The sequence below is a fragment of the Talpa europaea genome, assembly GCF_964194135.1.
Source record: "Talpa europaea genome assembly, chromosome: 3".
NCBI classification, from domain to species: domain Eukaryota; kingdom Metazoa; phylum Chordata; class Mammalia; order Eulipotyphla; family Talpidae; genus Talpa; species Talpa europaea.
In genome coordinates this window covers 28,668,343-28,691,259 of record NC_140069.1, presented here as the reverse complement: position 1 = coordinate 28,691,259, position 22,917 = coordinate 28,668,343, and the positions used below count along the sequence as shown (strand labels likewise).

Below are 22,917 nucleotides of genomic sequence, written 5' to 3'. Positions count from 1 at the left end.
GGAGAGGTCTGCACGCCATGTGGGACCCTCCTCCGGTGGCCGGGAGCAGCCGGGGATTGAACCGGCGCTGCAGAGGCTGCAGGCAGTCGCAACCCAGCGCTCAACCACTGCGCCACCAGGGAGGCCCTATGCCAAATAATCTTTTAACCACTTTCCATTGATCATTTTAGGGTTCATGATTAAGCTCTATGAGGAAAGTAGTGATTTATACCCACTTTATATATAAAAACTGAAACAGCATAAAGTACATTTTGGGGTTCACAGTATGTTTAATATCTATGCATATACTGAAAAAATACACATTGCTACTTCCTTATATATCATGGGAGAAATCGTAGGGAGGAGAAAATTTATTTATAAAACCTATAAAATTACATTTACTTAAGAAACATGGCCACTAGAAAAACTTTACTGTATAGACATCATGCTGGATATAATTCACATATAATTCTAAGTGAGCATCAGCGAAGCAAAAAAGAGTTCCAAAACAAGCTAGTAAGTGAAAATGAGAATGGATAGTAGGCTGCAATTGCTTTGACTGTCTTAATGGGCTCTGGTAACCTCATTACAATGGACTTTATTTTTATTTATTTGTTTGAAATTTGACAGACTTTATTTTTTAAAAAGTATTTATTTTATGCATAGAAGAACTGGGGTACAGGTCCGAGGTGTGGAGGGTCAGAGGATTCACCAGAGACAGAATAGGCAGATTGACTGAAATACACTGCTAAGGGGAGCAGTGGGCATGACAGGAGAGGTCTACTATGCCATGTGGGTCACCTCCCTGGCCTGGGATCCACAGTGGCTGCAGATAGCTTCACAGTTCTGTGCTTAACCCCTTGCACCACCGGGGAGGCCCTAGTTTACTTTTAATCACCAAGTGAGAGTGGAGACAAGTAGGGTGAAATTGGGAAGTGATGTTCTGTTTTCCTGTGCTCATAAATTCAGAAGACTAGTGGAAAGCAGACTGTTTATCACACCCCACTTTTGTTTGGTCTTTATTTTGTAGTAGGAGGATGCTTTGCCTGAGAATTTGTAAGCACAGTCCTGTGTTAACTCAGATTTTCATGTGTGATCTAGGAACCTTCAGATAGTCAATAAGTTAGTGTATATGTGATCCCAGGTAGAATGTTTACATCTCTGGGATCTAGTAGTAAATATAAATATTACCTTTGGCATTACAATAGCATTGGCATTTTGTTAAAAGAAGAAAACTGTGAAACATAAATTCAGGATCTAAAATTACCAATAATTTAGAAAATATTCCAAGAATAAGCATTAGCAGAGACTTTCATTGGCAGATTTACAATTTCAAATATTATAATTATCACAAATAATATAAAATGAATTTTAAAAAGTCAAAGATGTAAAAGATGGAGTTACAATATGACAGAGGGACAGCTTTTGGCAAAGATTAGGTATTTTGAAAAATAAAAATGTTTGGAGGTCCAAAGTCATTTAATGGACTAAATTGCAGTTGAGACACAGCCAAAGAGAATATTAGCGAATTTGAATGTAAATATTAAGAAATTATCTGGAATTCGTCACTGAAAATAGAGATGAAAATGTGAAATACATGTTGATATGGACACTAGAAGGAGACAGTCTCTTTATGTCTAGTAAGACTCTCAGAGGGAGAAATTAGGAGAGAGGCTGTATTGAGAGACACTTTTTTTTTTATCTCCTCCCCCCCAAAAAAATTGTTGCAAGATGTGAATCTTCAATTTAAGAATCATAAATCCTGAACAGGAAATATAAATCCATATTTCTAAATGGATGCTTCCTGATAAAATCCTAGTGTGCCAAAGACAAACTTAAACCTTTAAAAGTAATCCAAGGAAAAAGGAATTAATGACATGATCTGCCAACAAATATAACTGTTAGTGTTTCAGTTTCTCATGTGTGTTAATAAACATGTCAAAAATAAAAAAATATTTATTATTGAACATTTATTGTCTATGAGACACTGCTAAGAAATTTGGAATTCTCCCTTCTTGAAAAATATCCACTCAGTCCAGTGATCCTCCTTTTTGCATCCAAAATGAGTTATTAACTCTTCTTGTCAGACTTTTTTCAGATGTTCTTCAGTATTTTAACCAGGCTCTGCCCCCTTACAAACATAAAGACATGCTGAAATTCCCAAATATATAGTAATCATTAGTCTAAACCTAGATGCTTTATATAGCTATGAGATTCTTCAGAGGTTTCAGCCAACTTCTGACAAAGAGTCTTACATATAACATGAACTAGATATTAAAAAATACCACTTGTCATTCAAGGTAGGCTTGTGAAGTTTGTAAAGGTAAAAGCAACAGTGTAATAAAATAATTTAAAAATAAAGCCATTTTAGGCGATCTTATCTAAAACAATATATAGTTTCAGCACAATTTCTATCAAAGATTTTGTGGCATTCTTCAAAGAAATATAACAAACATTATTGAAATTTATATGAACCACAGAAAACTCTGAATAACCAAAGCAATGTTTACAAAAAGATCAGAGGTATTTACACCCCTAGACTTAAAACTATACTTCAAAACTATAGTTATCAAAACACGATATTCAAATAAAAAGCTACATAGATGATTGGAATAGAATTGTGAGCCCAGAAGTAAATCCACACGTATATGGACAGTTAAACTACAATAAAAGAGCAAAGAGCATATGTATATAGGAGAAAGGAAAGTCCTTCTCAAAAAATGGTATTGGGAAAGCTGTGCAGTCCATGAACAATTAGATCACAGTTTCACACTGTACACAAAAATTAAAAATGAGTTAAAGACCTGTGTATAAGACCTGAAACCATAAAATACATAGAAGAACATACAGGCAAAGCACTCCAAGACATTGAGAGAAAAAGAAACCCCTACCAAATGAGAGAAAGTATTTACACATTATATACTGAACAAGGGGTTAATATCCAAAATATGCAAAGAACTCATACAGCTCAACAAAAAGAAAACAACCCAATCAAAAAAATATGAGCAGAAGACCTACATAAAGCTTCTTCAGAGGAGACAATAAATCACCAGCAGTCACATGAAAAAAATTTTCATTTTTATCAGGGAAATCCAAATTAAAACCATACAATACCTCTTCACATCCATGAGAATGGCCGGCCTGTAGCATAAAACCAGAACCAATAAGTGTTGGCAAGGGTGTGGATAAAAGAAACTATCTACACTGTTGTTAGGATTGTAGAAAGTTCTAGTCCCTATGGAAAACTGAATGGATGTTACTCAAAATATTAAAAATAGATCTGTCAGATGATCAAACAATCCCAGCCCTTGGTATGTATCCAAAAATAGAAAAACACTAATTCAAAGGAATATATACATGCCCATATTTATTAGAGCCCTGTATCCCAGAGTCGAATTATATAAAGAGTGTAAGTGCCATTGACAGATGTGTGGATAAAGAAGGTGTGGTATACATACACCGTGGAATTTTACTTAGTTATAAAAGATGATATCTTGCCATTTCTGACAGCATGGATACAATTGGAGAGGATTATGCTAAGTATACTAAGTCAGAAGGAGAATGACAAATACTGGATGATTTCATTCATGTGCATTATTAAGAAAACAAAAACAAAACCATACAAACCCTAAAAATATAACTGTAGAAATGAGACTACTGGAGGGAAAAGTTGGGAAGTGCGAAGCAAAATTGGGATTGGCCCTTTGGAATGTGGTAGAGGACTGTGAGTGTAGTATAGTGACATATAGAGTCATGAACCTGTATCCTTGAATCATACACACGTTATAAACTAACTTACATGAATTAAAGTTATAAGAAAAAAAAAGAAATTAAAAAAAAATTCTCTAAATATTTGTTTAACCAAAAAGCCATTTGCCCTTCCAGAATCTCATTAGCTTCCAGAATATAATTCATGTTTTGTTGGTACTGATACCATCAACAACCCTATGTACTGACCACTGTCTAGGTTCCTTATATTTTTGGAAAACTTGGCACAGAATGAGAATCTGATTGTGGGCCTGAAGTTTATAGAAGGTATTATTCCTTTCTTTATCTCATCATCTAACATGATTGGGGCAGCATAGATTATGCACTGATTATAACTCTGCAAGTACCATAGATGTTAAACCTGGAGTAACTCAGCTTCCTTTTTCATAAGAAGAAATGTGATTTGATCTAGGCTTTACCACTTTCTGATTTGAGACTTTGGCAAAAACCCTTACTTAGCCTTTGTTTTTCCTATGTGTAAAATGAAATGGCAATGGCTGCCTTTTTTTTAAAAATGTATTTATGTGATGAATAAATAAAATAACAAACTAAGGTTAATGCATGGCATTTATTAAGTTAGGTGCTATAACATACTATTGCTGTAACTAGCACTGTTGGTACTACTGTTACTTCTAGAACTAAAGTATTATTGACATCATGTAATTTTCTGAGATAATGCTGCTTAAATGTTTATTCATGTATTTTGAAAATGTAATAAAATAATGGAAAAATATATAAATACACAAGTTTAGACTCCTCTATTCTGAGGATAATTTTCATATAGAACTTCAAATGGAAAAAGCACATGTAGTGAATATTGGAAAATAATTGATCAATACACAATTATGTAACAGTCAATAGGAAATTAGTAAATTAACAGGTCCTTCTGAAGTAAGGATTAGTATGTGAGAAGATGTTTCTCAAATTGATGTTCTTTAATCATATGCATATTATGTAATATGTTAGTTATATGGCTAATTCCTTGGCTACCTCTCAGAAAATGAATAGGATAGTGGGGCTTCTTACACTGAAGTTTAAAATCAGTGAATTCAGAATAATCTTCACTATATTATAGGCAGTTTATAGTTTTCTTAATTATATGCATATAGTTCTTCCTAAAGGAGTTTCAGATATGAAGGATAGTTAGTGTATATGTGATTAAGAAGTGAAATGGGGAAAAGAAGGAAAATTATCTTGGTAGATGATCATGAATATGGGCAAAATGCGTGGTAAAACTATTCTGTGTTGGCATCAAATTGTTAAACGTACTAGCTTATCACTACTCATTGTAGGAATGAGTAAAAATTCTCTAATTCACTATGTTGCAACATATAAAATGAGAATTATAATAATATTATAGGCCTGTTATTAGGATTGAATAAGATGAAGTGTGTAACACATTGTAAGTTCTCAGTAGATATTGGTTAATAATATTTTAGTAGTTCATAATATTGTCAGTATAACATTGTTGAGTTTTCTCTGCCTGTTTAATTCTCACCTTAAGAGAGAAAACGATTTTGTCCCTTCTGAATTAAGTATTCCCTACCATTTATTTCATGCTAATTCCTTTCTTCTGTGCTTTTAAGTCCTTCAGCAAGTAGCATGTGGTAGAGATGTTAATATCCCCCCTTTTGTTAGTTGACACAGAATCTCATTGATTTATTTGCTTATAGCATGTATTATCTATTGTGTTGTAACTTAGGGGCTTTTTCAGAGCTATCTTATTTCTGTCAACTCACTACCTGACCAAGATGTTTTTAGGAGCTTGTTTATTAAGGAAATTTCCTATTTAGATTAAATGTCTTTACCTAAATGAGATTCAATTTATGTTAAATATGTTTCAGAAATAAAGATCTTACCTTATATGCTAAAACTAAATATGATTTTTTTAAGGTCTTTTGTTTATTAAACAAATATTTGTTTAATATTTTTTTTATTTCTTGAGCTTGAGTAATCAAGAGCTGACTGTTTTAGTTATGAGAGTTCAGCCCATTTATTTTAAAATTGCGTCCTTTCACCTCCTAAACACTAAACTATGAAACCTAACACAAATACTGTAAGAACATCTGAGGTAGATAATTAAAGTATAATTAAGTTTAAATGCCTTGGTGAAGGAATATAAAAATTATTTAAATTCAATCGGCTAGTACATTTGCAGTTTTCTTTTATTAGGTGTGAAATCTAAGAATCCCCTGCCAACTCTTGAGGGCTCAATCCAGAATGTTGAATTGAAGTACTGCAGCACATCATTGGTCAAATGTGCCTCTGGGACCATGGGATCAATAAAAATTTGTGCCAAAGCCCCAGGTATGTGCAGCTGGACCGTGTAAAACTTTATTGCCTGTATAGGAGAATTGGCCTTGCATTTTACAAGGAGCGTTACTGAAACAAGAATTTACTCATTGTTCCTATGAATCAGAGGTTCTAAATTTTTTTATTTTTACTTAAAATTTTTTTAATAGTGCCAGGATGATACCTCTTGACTTTAAGATGCTAATTTTTATTTTAGGGGGAAAAAAAGCTTGCATAGCTTTAAAATGGTTATGAGGGAGAAAATTTAAAGGAATGTTTTATTTATAACTTTTTGGGGAAATAGGAGATAGTTACATATGACACTTAAAAGTCTTTTTATTATAATAAAATGAAACTGAAAATCCAGGTTATTTTTTTTTCAATTAAGGTTGTAATTCACCTTCCTACCAATATTTTATTTCATCATTTTTTCCTCAAATTTTTTTGTAATTTTTTTCACCACAAACTAAATTTCAAAATATGTTTGAAGAGGTGCAGATTCTGCTGCACATTTAGAACACAGTGTATTCAGATTGTTTCCTTTTACATACTTTTCTGAACATATGCTACATTCATTCTAAATATTGAAACGTAATTTGTTAAGTGTTAAAAGTGATTTTAATGTCATCATACATAATTTTTTATGACTTTTATAAGTCATATTTTTTACAGTATAACTAAATGTACAGCTAAAATGACTGAATATAATCAAATTGCTATGTTAATGTACTTTAAGATTAAGCATCTTCAAGCTAATCCAATATTTTATTTAGTAAGTTTTTTTTTTTCCATAATGTTTCTATTCAGGTGACAATGGAAAAGAGAAGTTAATTCCATTGCTGCAAGGTCCTTCTGACACTAAAGACCTTCATAGCAGCAAGTGGCTCAATGAGAGTAGAAAGCCAGAATCTCTCTTAGCTCCAGACTTGATAGCCTTCACAGTCCAAGTTCCACAACATATGGATTACTGCCACAATTCTGGTAAGTACAAACCTATCATTCACCTATTTTGCAATTTGCTTTTCTAATAAGGTGTTTAAGTTGGACTTCTTTGGGGTAACAATTTGTGTCCTTTGGATACTCATTTCAGTTGTGTTCTTTGAAAATTCAAATGAAGCATTTTTGTTTCATTTTTAATAAATGACAAGTTTACAAAAAATAATGAATTTGTTTTATGAGTGATAATTAAGTTGTATTATAACACTCAATAATAGGTTCACATCTATTAAGTACAGTGTGGTTTATAATGTGGTATGTAGAAAGGAGAAGTGAATTTAAATCATTGGAAAGAGGAAACACTTTTATTAGGACAGTAGCTCTTTGTGACCCATAGTTAGCAATATTAAAATTAGCTATTTAGGCTTTACGTAGTTTTGCAGAAAGGAAAAGATGTTAAGGGTGGAAACAAGGATAAACTCAGATGCCAGATCTTAGAGTTTTTTTTTTCTAGTAGCACTATTGCCTAGACACTGTTTCATTTAATTCTACACCATAATAACAGAACAATCTCTTTCTCATATTGACAGGAGATACCAGACAGATCAGTGAAGGCTGGGGGGGAAATGTAGGGTAAGTAGAGAGTAATAACAACATTGAGTTCACTTAGTACTTGCATAGTAAAGCCAAGGTGGTTAAAGTTAGTCATTGCAGCTAGAAAAAAGATAGCAATATTTAGATCACCTGCCTTAAAAAAAGCAGGTGATATGAAATTTTTTTCTTTAGAATTAATTGGCCAGCCAGGAAATGGTTTCAAATAGCTGTGTAAGAGTTGAGCTCCATTAATGTTTTTTTTAACAGGTACTACAGCTTATAGAAAATTTGTTAGGTATCACTGCAATAAGTTCAAAGTAGAAACCATTAAAAGATTTTTAATTAACAGACTATATAGAGACTATGCATATGTACCTATACAGAAACACACAGACTTTTGAAAGATGAATTTGTTATAGTAGCACTTGTAACAGACAGGACTCCACATTAGAAACTAGAATTTAGTATTTGAAAGGTGACTCTGAGGACCCCCGGTGAGCATGTTTCTAAAAATAATATTCCTCAAGAAGAAGTTATCGGTCTGGTGAGAATGGGTATAGAATTGTAAGAAAAATATGGGAGGATGAAGCCCAAACCTAACACTGTGTCTATGGACAAAAGATTTTAACAGTCTTTTAGAGTATGGTTTGGTAAGCATTTTAATCAAAGGCTAGATAACTAATATTTTAGACTTTTTGTGCTGCTTGTTCTCTTATTTAATTGTGCTGTTACAGCACAAAAATATCCTTAGACAGTATGTAAATGAATGGGTTTTAAGTATGTTCCAATAAAATTTATTCACAAAAAAACCCAAGTGAGCCAGAAGGTATTGGTGGTTAAATAAGCATTATGCTTGTGTTAATGCTGCTTTATCATCTTCCTTAAGTATGCTGCTTGGTAAACTCCTTTATATTATTAGCATTATATAATTATAGTTGTTTTGGGTTGGTTTTGTTTTCATATCATTAAAATGTTATTAACAAAGACTATCCCATTAGAATTTTGATACAGAAGAAGGGAGTAAACTTTTTGGAATCTGCTACATTGTTTTTTATTTTCAAAACTTAATTAGCTAATAATAATACTGAAGTTACATTGACTTTACAATGTTGTATTTTTTTTAGGGCTATAGGTGCACACCTCTTCAAGTGTGTATTACCACACCATGCCTATTATGAAAGTATCAATAATCCTCCACCACAGTCCACTGTGTCCACTCTCCCCAACTATCCCAACCTTTTTCCCGCCTCACATCAATTGTATACTCAGATCCCAAAGATTTTTGGTTTGTTATTTTGCTGTATCTTTGTATTCCATATCTGAGTGAAATCATCTGGTTTTTATCTTCCTCCTTCTGATTTATTTCATTTAACATAATTTCTTCCAGTTCCATTCATATTAACATACATGGCAGGATTTATTTCACCTTTCTTTACAGTTGAGTGGTAGTCCATTGTACACATAATGTTAAGTTGGACAGGGACTGCTCCGTTTTTTTTTTTTTTTCCCATATGCCCAGTTAGAACGAACTAATAAATGAATAAAGTTTATTTAAATATTCCGATCCTCTACTAATAAAATTCTTATTCCTTGTAATTTAAATATATTTGTAGGGTCACAAACATATTTTGTACTTTTAATCCTTTATATGAACTAAAAGTAAACTATTATTAAAAAATTATACCAATGGGCCTCCCTGGTGGCACAGCGGGTTAAGTGCTGCAACTGTGAAGCTGTCCGCAGCCTTCGGCAGTGCGGGTTCAATCCAGGCCTGCTGGCGAGGGTCCCACGTGGTGCGGCAGACCTCTCCTGTTGCGCCTGCTGCTCCCCCAGCAGTATGTTTCTGTCATCTGCCTGTTCTGTTCCCCTCACTGTCTCTGGTGAATCCTCTCACCCTCCCGAACCTCTGGCCTATACCCCAGCTCTTGTATCAATATAAATTTCAAAAAGATTAAAAAAAAATTATACCAATGATCCTAGGATAAGGTTTTGTATTTTTTTCTTGCTGTTCTGGAAATTCACCTAATCCTCAACATTAGTTTTGTGTTTAGTGATTTGTTTATGGGTTTGTGTGTAAAATTTTAATGTGGTCATGTATTTGGTGCTTCGAAAATGTTCCTTTGGGTATGTTTTTATCCTCAAACGTAATGTGGTTTTACTTGAACTGTACTCACATACTTTATTTAGGGCATTTTGAAATTTAAATTTTCCACCCACCTTGGAACTACCACCCACAGTACATACACATGACTTAGGTATTTATAATATGACATTTATAATATGGTATTTATGATACGGTTATTAGAGAACTTGCAAGTAATATTTTTGAAGCAATTCAGAAATAATACTGATTTTTCTTATGTTCCATGGAATTTAAGTTAGAGATATTTCTGTCTATATGACTGATGGTATAGACAAATCATAAATAAATTTAAAATGAAGAAATAATTAATAGTCCTTTAAGACTTTACTGAAATATCATCTTTCCACTAAGTACTTTAATGATCACTATACATCATTTTTTCCTCTTTCTTACATACATGCATAAACTGGCACAGATGTACATTGACTTACACTTCTTATTTCCCTACTCTTTTTTAGTTTCTCTTAGTATGTATCATACTAGCATACTACATATATTGATTTCCCTCCCGCCCCCACTATTAGAATTTATGCTTCTTTTGGGTAAGAATTTTTGTCTCTTTTCATCATTGCTGTATTCTTACTGTCTAGAATAGATCCACATATTGTAGGCTGTCAACAAATATTTAATGAAGGAATGACAAGTAAATGGTGATTAACATTCGCTTTTCTTTGGTTTTTGAGACCAGACTACCTTAGGGAATTGATACAGAACAAGAATTCTTACTTATGTAGGAGGAAAAAAAGTGAGACAGACAGAGGCTAGGTAGTGAAATCCTTCTAAGATGATCGTTAAAGGGAAGTACAAGCAATCTCCGCTGTCTCTTTCAGATAGCTATGCAGGTGAGGTTGCTCATAATTTTTTCCCATGGGCTTATAGAATTTGAATGAGAGGTATTTCAATGTAGAGTAGTGAGTGATTAGCTAGGCGATCTGAGGCAAGTTGTGTGTTTTTTGGTGATCTAAGTGGCCTCTGAATATTATGGCCTGACTTATGGAAGACAACTGCTATGGTGCATGTGCTCCCACACTGAGTGGGACATTAACACTGGAGACCAGCAAATGTGGTTATATAGAGAAGTTAATGAATAGTGAGTTTTGAAGGAAACTTAGTATAAAGAGGCAGAGTGTTTTTACTCTAACGAATGTGAAAAATGGACACCTTTATTAATGAGAATTTTTATAATGGAAACATTAACCATATTAGTAAAACTCATTGTAAAAACCATGGTTTGCAATTTAAAAATAACTTTTACATAGTTTGTTTACAAAATAAACGTTGCTTAGCACAGCCTCTGCTACTTATATCTTACAGAGGAAGAAATAGAGGCCTACAAGTTGTAAAACTGCCTAGCCAAGTCAGACTTGTATCTGGGGCATCTAAATACATAACATTATCATACTCTCTTAGGGTCTTTATCATTTTGTCTTTTAAGTATAAGATCTATATTGCTAAATATTGCATCCCCCAGCCATGAAGATCTTTAACTTTGAGAAAGTCATGTCTGTGTATTAAGAGCCGTATTTTAATGATGTCACAGCATTGCTTTGTCTTGGAAGTCTCAGGAATTACTTTTGCACTTTTCTCTCTTCACCCTTTGACTGACTCTGATTATAGTTAAGTAGCTGAAGGGTCATGTGGGGCTTATATGCCAGCCCACCTTCTGTATTCTTTGTTACTATTTAGAGAAATCAGTTAATGATTCTTTTATTTATTACATTTGTATAGATAATAGGGATCAAACAGAGAAAGTAGATGTTTCTTTGGCTCTTTCAGAGGGAGAAGTTCTTGGTAACTATACTTGATTATATAAATACTTTTAAACACTTTCTAAACCTTTTTTCCCCTTAAGTTTTAAATATAGACATTGACTTCTTCATTTGCCTTATTTTGCCTATCATTTATAGCATGTGCTGCTTTTTAAAGAGCCTGAATTTTTGCTAATCCTGATGTTAATGTATACTTAAATTTTAGGGTATCTGCTATTTAGGAATATGAAACGATCACAAGTACTATGAACTTGGAATCAAAGCAATTTAGAGTTCATCCTTGCCAAATTCTCAGCCAATGTATGGGTATGAGTCCTTTTTAATGTTTCTCCCTCTTTGTGCACTCTAAGATATCTTGGCCTTCTCTCAGTTTCTCAGTTATGATTATGCTTTTGCATATCCTGTTTTGTTTTTTTCTTTCTGTCTGGGGTTCTCATGGTTATCTTACATGTTTAATTCCAGTTTAGTCTTAAGATCTTAGCTCAACTACTACCACTTCAAGGAAGTGCTTCCTGTTACTCTTTCCCCCACCACCCAACTTGATTAAGTAACTCTGTTATATTCTTTTTCCAGCTTCACTGTACTTTTCTTTCATAGCATTAAATGATAGTTTGTAGTTAATAAGTATGTGATTTGAAGGGTGTCTGTCATTTGACAGTGAGTTCTATGAGGGTAGAATTAATTGCTGATTCTTTATCATTTTATCTTCAGGGCCTAATTATCTGAAACACATGAAATGCTTGAGAAATTACTTGAATGAATGAATAAATGAATGTCTATGACAGAGGGTCAAGGGGATGAATGTGTTTGACAGATTAGTAGTAAGTCCTAATATATGTTATCTGTCTTCCCCTTTCTCTCCTATGTTTCTTCCTACACTACTTCTGCATATATCTACCTTTGGAAAATATATCTATCAGTATCTTTGTTAGACAGTTCTAATTACTGTTAGAGTCCATATTGAACTATAACTTCTATTTCTTGGTCTGCAGTTAGTCTTTAAATAAATGACAAAATAATTTATCATCCCTCAATACACCTGATAAAACTTATCATTTTCTATTTCTTAACAATTTTTCCTGTTAGTATTCATCTTCTTTGTCTCTGGCATTTACCATATTATCCCTTATGTTGCAACGGGTGTTGAGAATGTAGGCGCTTACTGCCCTTTGTTCTAGATTATCTTTTTAAGGATGTTTTTACATAGGGAATAGTTTTGAAAGATAGATCCATTCTGGACTCAGTGGAAGGCATGATTACTGTCTGTTATATAAGATTTGATTCCTCAATTCAGAGTTCATTTTTTTTTGCTATATCATACAACCCCGCTGTACGTGAGGGCAGCATCTGGGTACATCTTTGTTGTTACTCTCTAGAACTTGGGGTCAAAGGGCAATACTCATGCTGCTTGCTGTGCTAAGAGTAGTAGAGCCATTTGTCTCTTACTCAGGAGTCTCCTGTCTTCTGCAGCATTCACAAAACTGGTACAGTAAAATCTTACACTCACAGCTGTTGTTACTGGAACAATGCAGTTTCTTGATTCTCCTTGTTAAATGGTATTCACTCCCCTACTCAAACATATTTCTTTACTTTGTGTTTTAAATATGGTTTATTGCTGAGATTGTTATTGGTCCTTTTCTTTTTATTTGAATGACCTAATCAAAACACTCTTCTTTTTTAGCAACCATCCATATGTTTGTGTCTCTGTGCATTTACATTCTTTAGCGATCCAGACACCAAATTTTAGCCATCTCTTGACCCCTTTCCTGTCAATATTTTAACAGTGCCATATGCATTACAAATAAATTCACTGTAATCCCCTTCATCTCATTCCATACTGCATTATTTACTATTTCAATTGATGACATTACTTCCTCTTTAATGCTGTAAATTTCAGCGCTAGCTCAATTGCTCCTCATTTGTCCCCTGTACATAGACGTTCCATAAAGCTTTTTTAAAAACTGATTCTTCCATTCTAAACATGATTTGTTGAGTCATTTCCAATATTATTAGTCTTTAGATTCATTGCCATACTAATTACTTACTATTCATGCTTGAAAATATCCTCTTAAAATTTAATATAATCCTTCATATAGCACCAAGTACAAATTGTATTTCCAAGATTTGTTTTAGACTTCTAGACCACTGGAAATCAGAGTTCTTTTTCACATAAATAATTCTGAAGACAGTTTCCCATATTTTATGTATTTACATTAGTTTATGAATTTTTATGAACTCCTTCACATTTACTCCTATGAAACTCCATCAGATTGATTTTGGTTCACCATTAGTAGAGAAAATCTCCAAGTATCAAATTGGCTGTAGTTACTTGTGGAAGTAAGTTGAACATGCCATTTTTGCTTTTAAGATCTAAAACTTTAACATTTTTTCCAAAAGTGTAAAAATAAAATTATATAATTGTGTTATTTAAAAAATAATGTGAAGCAAGTATTCTTAAAATGCTTTTTAAATAATCATATAATTTAAGCAAATTTTGCTGTTCCCTGGTGTAGTCAGTTTTGTAAATAAATAAAAAAATTTATGCTTTACCTAGATGGCCATGTATTAAAAGTTATTTTATCTTTTATCCATTAAATAATCACTGATCATTGTTATTTGTAAAAGAAAGTCATAGTTATAATTCTAGTCTCTGGAAATTCATAATTAAATAGGTGGGAGAATGGTGGGGTGTAGTTCTCTTTTTGATGAACATATACCAGCAAATACAGACACTCTTATTTCACCACGTAGCATTGGTTGGTTAGCATACTATTGTTAAGGAGTTGTTTTTTTTTTTTTTTTTTTAATGGTGGCAGTGTTTTAGGTTGTAAATTTTAATTTATGGGGAATGTTTTTTGTCCCAAAAAATTCTCCTCATAATACAGAATTAAGCGAATTGCCTTGAAGTTACATTTTTAGTATTTTTGACAGGACACATGAGTTAGAATGCTTATATATTGTAGCAATTAAAGACAATTCACATTTGTGGTTTGGGCATAAATGTGTAAAAATTATACCCATCTATCTTATTACATTTCCTCTCTGCTCCCTGAGGACTTTACTATGTACTTTATCTGTAATTGTTGCCAGTTTTCTATCATGTTCCCACTGGGCTTCTGGTGCAAAAAATCTTATCCTCTTGATGACAGAGCTTGCCTGAATGATTTCATGCTCCTAGCATTTTTGTTCACGGGAATTAGGGGCAAAATGTAACTACAGCTGAACAGAGCATCTATTTTTGTAATTTTGGAGTTTAGGCTCTGTTATTGGAACTAAATGAAGAGATGCAGGTGTTCTCCAGTCCAAGCCCTTTGGGAGTTTTGATGGTAGATGCTTGAAAAGAAAATGCATGTGTTTCCAGAGTCAAACAGCAGCTGTGAGACAAGGATTTATGTTTTTCTCAGAACTTTGGGATTTCAAAATGTTACATTTAATCACAAGCACAGAAAGGGGAGCAAATGTTAAAGATGTTACGCATAAAAGTAAGTTTACTGATCTCTTTACCATATGAACTAGTTGTGGGAATATAGGAGCAAAGTGATTTTTAATCATAAAATAAACAATTTCTAAAGGATTATGATAGTTACCAGGACATAACTTGTGTTGCATTTGTAGCAAAGTGAATTTTTTATCCTACTAGTCACCTTAAAATTGTTATTTTTTTGTTTGCACATACATGTACACATACACAATAAAAGTTTTAGTAAATAATTGCCAAATGCATTTTGATTATAAACATTTTGGGAAAAGTATAAATAATAAATATCTTTTAATAACAAAGTACATTTTTTCCAAGCATAAGGAATGTACTTTTCTATCTAGAATAGGAATTAAGGGAATTTTCAGGTACACATTTAAAGCATATACTTATATATGTTAAAACAAATATGTATTTAAACTTTTTTTTTAAATCATGAAGTTACTTTGTGTTGTCTTTAAGTAAAAGAGTCCTTTTTAGAATTTTTTGCCATGTTTTCATTGCTTTATCTTTTTGGTATAATCATTCAGCAATTCATTTAGTAAATACTTATTGTAAGTTTTCTGTGTGTAGAATAAAATGATGCATCAAAGTCTATTAAAAGAAACTTATAGTATGTTGAGGTGACAGGTATATAAACACCAAGGGTGAATGAATGATAAAAAGGCTTGTATTCTGAGTTCAACTTCATCTATTGTGAAGTGCAAATCAGCCTGTCTGAGCATTGGGTTTTCATCTGTGAAATGAGGATATTCTTGATTGCAATGATTGTTGTGTTGATCAGATTAAATAGATTTTCTTCAAGTTAATTCTGTAAATTTGTGGATATGTAGTTCTGAAGCAAAAAGCAAATCCTTTAGCTATTGCCAGTTTCTAACCTTTTCCAGAGTGAAATGTCTCCTTAATGCCATGATTTTAGGAGTCAGGAACAATTTTGATAGTAACAGGAAATTACTTTGCTTGCTTCTTTGAAAGATCACAGATTCTGGATGGAAGCCAATTGGAGAAATCCCATGAGCCTTGTGGATGACCAGTTGTTTCCCTCACTTATAGCACAAGGTCAAAAATATTGCGTTTACTACTTATATATTAAAAGAAACTGGTATTTAAAGTAAATAAGCAGTAACTTCATTTGTAAATATTGTCATGTAAAAAAATAAATCAGGTTATAATGGGCTTCATGTGACTATCACCATAAAATATATAATATTTTGTGTATTTTTATATGGATTGAAAAACTACCATTATTATGTTAGGTTATTTTATGTTTTAGAAAATGGTATGTCTTCGAGGTAAGGTTTTATTTTTGAATTTCCTGTACAGAGTTTTGGGTTGTTTGTATAGTAGCTGTCATATTGGCCAGCAAGAGAAGTAGAAGCCTTAGTGAAAGAGTAAGAGTTGTTTACAAAACAGAGGGTAAAATTCTCATCAGTTTTTGTTATCCAGCTCTTAATTGTTCCATACCTTCTGGAGGAAACTTGATTCCATAGGTAGCTGTTACATTTCTAATAGTCAGTACATAATATATAAAAGTCATTCTATTTTTGGTAAATAAACGATGAAGCATTTGTCCAGTGATTTGTGAGAATTTAAGGTGTTTTCTGAGTTTTTGTTTTCCACTTTCCACTGCCTTCTCTCTTAATTTTGCTGCTTCTTGTGTTTCTCCCTTTTTCCTTTCCTCCCTTCCCAATTAAATATTTTCTTCTAAGTAGCACAAGAGCACTGCAAACAGTTGTGGATGTTTATAGGATTCCTTCTTTATGAATCTGGGAGTTCCTAAAGGCAGCATACGAATAGGTATTTGGCAAACAAAGGATGCTCCAAAGGAAATTATTTTTCCATTTGGGCATAGCCCTATTGTCTATAGACCCATATAATTTTATTTTAAAATTAGGCTATCATGGAAAAATGTAGCCTGGCTTTTTCCTGCTAAAAAATTATATTTTAAATAAGTAAAATCATGACTCTTGTATATATATAATATGGAAAAGTGTTGCAGATTATTAACATCAGTATTAATGGAGAACCAGACAGATATTATAACCAGATCAAAGGTGAATTTTAGAGACATTTCGAGACCAGTATTACTGTAATAAATTTGGAAATGGACACACTAGATTATTCCACATCAGCTTCTCCCTGAAATAATTTATTTGCATTTACAGGCAAGAATATTTGTTGCATTGCTATCAATTGTCTACAATTTTCAGATCTGTAAGCTAGCTCAAAGGGAATGAACAGTGCATAGTCTCCATAGACTCAGACTCAGGTAACCTGGAAGCTTATACTCAACAATGTAGAGCTTTTTGTGGAAGCAGATTTTTTTCCTTCTACAAATCTTACTAAATTCCAGATGCTTAGGCTATTTTTAGCTGTGGGTGGTTTAAATATAGAGGCAGGTCAGAAGTAATTTTGAGAGACAAAGATTCAGTACATTGAGAGAAAATTAAAGGGAAATAATACTACCAGCAGAGGGCAGTGATGAAGTTAACAGCTTCCTCATGTCCAAATAAGGTATTGATTGTTGAATAATTCTGGACTAATTCCATAAATCTTAAGTTGAGTCTAACTTTTAAAATCTTGTCATATTAAGTTAGTTCCCTTCAGCCAATCCTTTGTCAATATCTGCAAGTTTCCAGAAAAGGACTTTTTTTCCCTCAGTAAATAAATACAAAAACAAATAAGAGTTCTAACTTGGATTTGGATAAGTGAATTACATGCTCTATTTTATTACAAGATTTTCCTTATAAAAATATTCATACAGGGCCTCCCCAGTGGCGCAGCGGTTGAGCGCTGGGTTGCGAAGCTGCCCGCAGCCTCTGCAGCGCTAGTTCAATCCCCGGCTGCTCCCCGGCCACCAGAGGAGGGTCCCACATGGTGCGCAGACCTCTCCTGCCGCCCGCTGCTCCCCTCAGCAGTGTGCTTCGGTCCTTCTGCCTGCTCTGCTCCCCGCTCTGGCTCTGGTGAATTCTCTCACCCGCCTGCGCTTCTGACTGTACCCAGTGCTTGTATGCATGTATGTATCAGTCAGTCAATCAATCAATCAATCAATCTTTAAAAAAATATACAGAAAATATTTGGATACTCTGCGTCAGACACCACTTTATTTCTATTTGGGTATACTTACACACACAAAAAGAGGAGTTCCCAGACCTCAGAGAAGTAACAGTCTCTTAATTATGACATATTTACTTCAGTGGATAATTTATTCTGATTTTTTTATGACAATTACATGTTCTTTGTAGTAGCTAAACTATAAGAAGCCTTTCTTCAATTGTAAAAAATACATCAGATCTGTTTTTTTCAACTTAGAAGATGTAATTCTGAAATACTATGAAAGAATTTGCAAGAATATATAGTAAAGTTATGTAGAACTCAAATATTAACAATAAAAATAAAAGTAGAAACACACCATAGGAAAATGGTCAGAGGAGATAGAAGTACAAATGATCAAAAACACTTGAAAAAAATTCAAACTAACTTAAGTGGATATTAAAGCAATTAGAAATAAGCTTTACCTGTAAAATTAAAATTTGATAAATTATAAAACTGAAAGATAAGAAATTTATAAGAGGAGAATTTTCATAAAGGTCTGATAGTACTGTGAACTGGTATATCCTCTCCAGAAACTAATTTAGCAAAATTAATTGAGGACCTTAAAAGTGGTTATCCTTTGTAACCCCACATAGAAAACTGTATTCTAAGGAGTAATCCTCAATGCATTTGAAGTCTTAAAATGTAAGGGTAACCACAAATCATTTTTGTTGTCTAGTAGTGGGTAAGTTATAAAATAGCAAATCCATGGAAGAAGTTGTCAGTGGAAAATATATATTATCATAGACAAATCTTCATCCTAAACGTTTGTGTGAGACAAAATATGAACTCTATGTATAATAAAATTCTGCAATTTTTTCCCTCAATATATGCATATAAACCAAGTGTTTATATATATGTTCATGTTTTATATTTATAGGAAAATTATTTTTAAATGATTACCAATACTGGATGGGAACATGAGTCATTTTCCATCCATATTTATATATATTCTTCTGTAGTATTTGAGATTTTTTTTTACAAACATCAGTGTTAAATTTTTTTCAAAATACTTTCTGCTAATTTATTTATGGGTTTTAATGTTACTTTGCTCACAAGTAGACATTCTTGCATATTATTCCTTATTTGATCTTTTTTAAAAATAAAATTTCACTTTGAAAGTACATATGTGCCCTGCTGTAGGAGTGCTTTGGTGGTTGGAGTGCTACAGTGACTACATTGAGGGGGGAAATTGTACATTGTCAAAATACTAACGATGATGTGAAATAATCTTACTTCAATTAAAAAAAAATTAAAATAGCTAAAAGATGGGGGAGGGTGGTTGTAGTGTATATATGAATTAAATAACCGTTTTTCAAAGTAGCTTTGTATGTTCCTAAAACAGTTCTATTCTAGTGATAAAACTGATTAAACTGACTTTGTTTCCTATAACTTGTTTTCAATTTGTAATTAAATTATGTCTTCAAAGTTTGGTTGAAATTTTTTCATTAGTTAAACTACCAGGCATAGTATAAAACAAAACCTTCGATGAGTTTGATGTAACTGTTCACTTGAAATTTGATGAAACTGTTCATTGAATACATTTTTACACCAGGATTAAGAATTGTTATAAAGAATACAAGGCCATGTCATATAATTCTTATTTTATTTATTTATTTTTTTTGCTAAACTCACAATGAGGTTGAAACACTCAAAATTTTTAGTGAAAATTATCAGGTGTCAGTACTTTAGAAATAGTGCTTTAATGGAAGCCAGTGAACTTAATATCTAAACATCTAAACTCTTTTTACTAAAGACTACTAAAAGTAGTCTTAGGATAATGGAATAATTAAAAGATACTTTTAGAGAGACAAAGGTATTATTGGCATTTCCAGGATATTAGAAGTTGATAACAATGCTGCTTTTGGTTGTTCTACCTTCATTTCCAATCAGTTCCCTTTTTATTAAGGTACTATTTATGATAATTATCTATTATTAGGGTTACTTCTGGACTTAACTAGAGAAATAGAACAAATTTATAGTTTGGTTCAATAGGAGTTGACAGAGGAATGGGAAGAAGAAAAGTTAGTTATTTAAAGATGATTAATTTTTATCTGTGATCACGAGATTTTCTGAAATACAGAGTTATCATTAATGAAAGGTAGGCAGAGATCATTGACTCTTTGGGAGAATAATGGCAGTGATGGACTTAAAACCCTCTGACAGGGTAATGGCAGTCTTTGAATGGAGTGGAAAGTGGCGGAGGAAGGATAGTCAACATTAAAATAAGTTATTTGTTAAAGAGTGTTTTCTTACATCAATTTTAATATTAAATCATTACTTGTTTTTCTTAAAATGCAATTTTGTTATATTTAATAATCCTGTGCGGAAGTATATGTTTAAGGGGGAGAAACTCTTAAAATCATTTCTAGTCCAGAAGAAAAGGAAAAAAGCAAACACCTTACAGATGGTCAAATGTCATCAGTGTCAAGAAACAAGTTGAGTAGAAGAAGTAATACTGATTGTTGTGTGGTGTTCTTTTTATTATGTATATTCATTTAAATGGCCATTTTCAGCTAGCCAGTTATTTATCTTCATTCAGTACAAACTTCCTTTGCATTAGAACTTTGGGATATAAATGAGCTTATAGTTCATTGAGGGAGATATACAGGTAAACTTAACTAAAATGTTGGCAAACTGTTGCCATAAAGGAAGGTAGTTTAAATTCACATTGAGGAAAACCTTTTACCCAGCCCTTGGGAGAGATTCCTGGAATCAGTCATGCCCTAGAAAGAGACCTTAATTTATGAGTAGGAGGAGGAATAATATGTCACATTTGGGAAAACTCTAAATAAATTTTGTGCAACTATAGATTAGTATGGAAGGGGATCATGGTAAGAGTTAATTCCTGATGAGCTCAGTAAGCCGGGTCAGATTATGAAAGTCCTTGAAAAATTGTTTTAAGAGTGCCAAAGGGAGCAATGGAAAAATTTTATCATACTTATGCTTTTAAACTGATTAAGGTAGCATTATGGACTTGGGTAAAAGGAAGGAGGGAAATCAGGTAGAAAAAAAGTGGTAATGTCCATCCGGAGAATTGTAGAAATTTGTGTGGTTGTAATGTATTGGAATCTTTGAGAGTTGATGGTTAATTGAATATGTCACCTAGGGGAAAGGACACAGTAGACAAGTGTACCCAGTGTTCTGGTTTGATGATCTGGGCACACAATAGGGTGACTTTCGTTGAGATGAGGAAAAAGGAACAAGAAAACATTTCTTTAGGATAATAGATAGAATTGTATAATACTAATGTTTTTGTAGTTCTTCCTGTGTGCCAGGTTTTCTAAGCATTTTAGATAAAACCCAAGTAACTTGACTCTAGAACTCATAATCTTAACCAGAGAAGGAGGAATGCGGTGAAATTCATTCATTATTCAGTTCATTGAATTCTACTTATTTCACTATTAAGACTGGTGTAAATCACAAAACTCCTTTGAATATTTTACATGTACAGCTAATTCTAAAATTGAGCTTGATTTTAACAAATGCTTTAATTGGTTGGGAGAAAATATTTCTACTTGAAAATACAGTGGAAAAATTAATTTGAATGGAGGAAGGGAGGACTGAATGATAGTAGGAAAGGTTTCTCAAAGAAGGACTGATATTTTAAGGCTGGGATGATAAAAGATTGCACCTAAGTTGAAAATTGTTATTATTTAAGCATTGCAAATACCTAATGTTTTTTTTAAATGTTTGGTAATTAGTATTAGTTCAAGATTATATTTTTGTAAAAAATAATGGGCATACTTATTGTTAAAATGTGTTCTGGACATATTGATCATAACATAGTTTTCCCCATGTATTTCAGTATATGTAGGTAAAAATAATTAGAAACTTGTATTTACCCTGTAATAATGAAGTATAGATTATTTGGAATACTTGTTAGTACTGGTTTTATTTTATAGATAGATTTTTAAAAGTAAGTATTGCATTCATTAGATTATATTTAGTTTATGTGGTTTAAATGGCAGTTAATTATTAAATAGAATTTGATTTTTAGTCCTAGAAAAACAAATGCAGAAGTTAATAACCTTTTTTTTTTTTATTGGATTCATTGTTAACAAAGCATAGCATAAGTAAGCCTCAGTCAGCCTGTGAAAGGGTTGACTTAACACAACTGTTGATGCATTTGGAGTGAAACATCTTTATCAAGTTAATACAAGAAGCAGTCATGCCCTACTTGAATTACTCATTTATTATAGCTGAACAGCAGCCTACATGTGGACTTTGAAATCCTGGGAAAATAAGATGCTTTCGTGAAAGCCTTTACTCCTCAGCAGCTGGACAATGTTGAGCTCTGTTGTCATCCACTAGGTTTTGGCCTTTAGGGAATATGTGATCATTTTAATTACTGACCAACTTTATCTATTACTTTTAATAACGATAGCTTCCACAATTAGCTTCTGAAGTTTATAGTTTAAGAGATCACATTTAGATTTTATGTATTTAAATTTTATAAAAATTGAACAAAGTCCTAGATAATTTTATTTTGCTCACCTTTTTCAGTCAGATTGCTAAAAAATATAAAATAATTTGGGTGTAATAGAAATTTGCATACTTTAAATGAAGTCTAATATGTGTTTGTCTCGAGATCACAAAATATGCTTCATGTATTGCTATTCTGGATAAATTTTGTATATTAAATTCATTTGTGTATAAAATTTTTGTATTTTTCCTAAAATATGGGCTGTGGTTTATTTTAAATGATAATTGCTTATAAACAAGTGCTTCATGTTTATCTTTTTTCACTGTCATTTTGATGTTTTAGCAAGTACAGTCATATAATCACAGGAAATAAAAGGATTCCAGGTTGGAAGTGAAGAAGTGAAACTATCTGATACTATATATAGAAAATCCTAAGTATT

General features: G+C 32.6%; 1 protein-coding gene across 4 annotated transcripts in view; it reads left to right on the top strand.

Annotated features, from left to right (window-relative positions):
• The window catches only part of VPS13B (vacuolar protein sorting 13 homolog B), a gene marked incomplete at both ends in the record, with an annotated part of 598,760 nt that overhangs the window by 147,549 nt on the left and 428,294 nt on the right, over nt 1-22,917 (top strand). For all 4 annotated transcript variants that reach the window (XM_084230016.1, XM_084230015.1, XM_084230017.1 and 1 more), the window contains 2 exons: nt 5,920-6,054; nt 6,847-7,020. In XM_084230016.1, the coding sequence (XP_084086142.1) occupies nt 5,920-6,054; nt 6,847-7,020 (309 nt within the window). The remainder of the gene's footprint in view (nt 1-5,919; nt 6,055-6,846; nt 7,021-22,917) is intronic.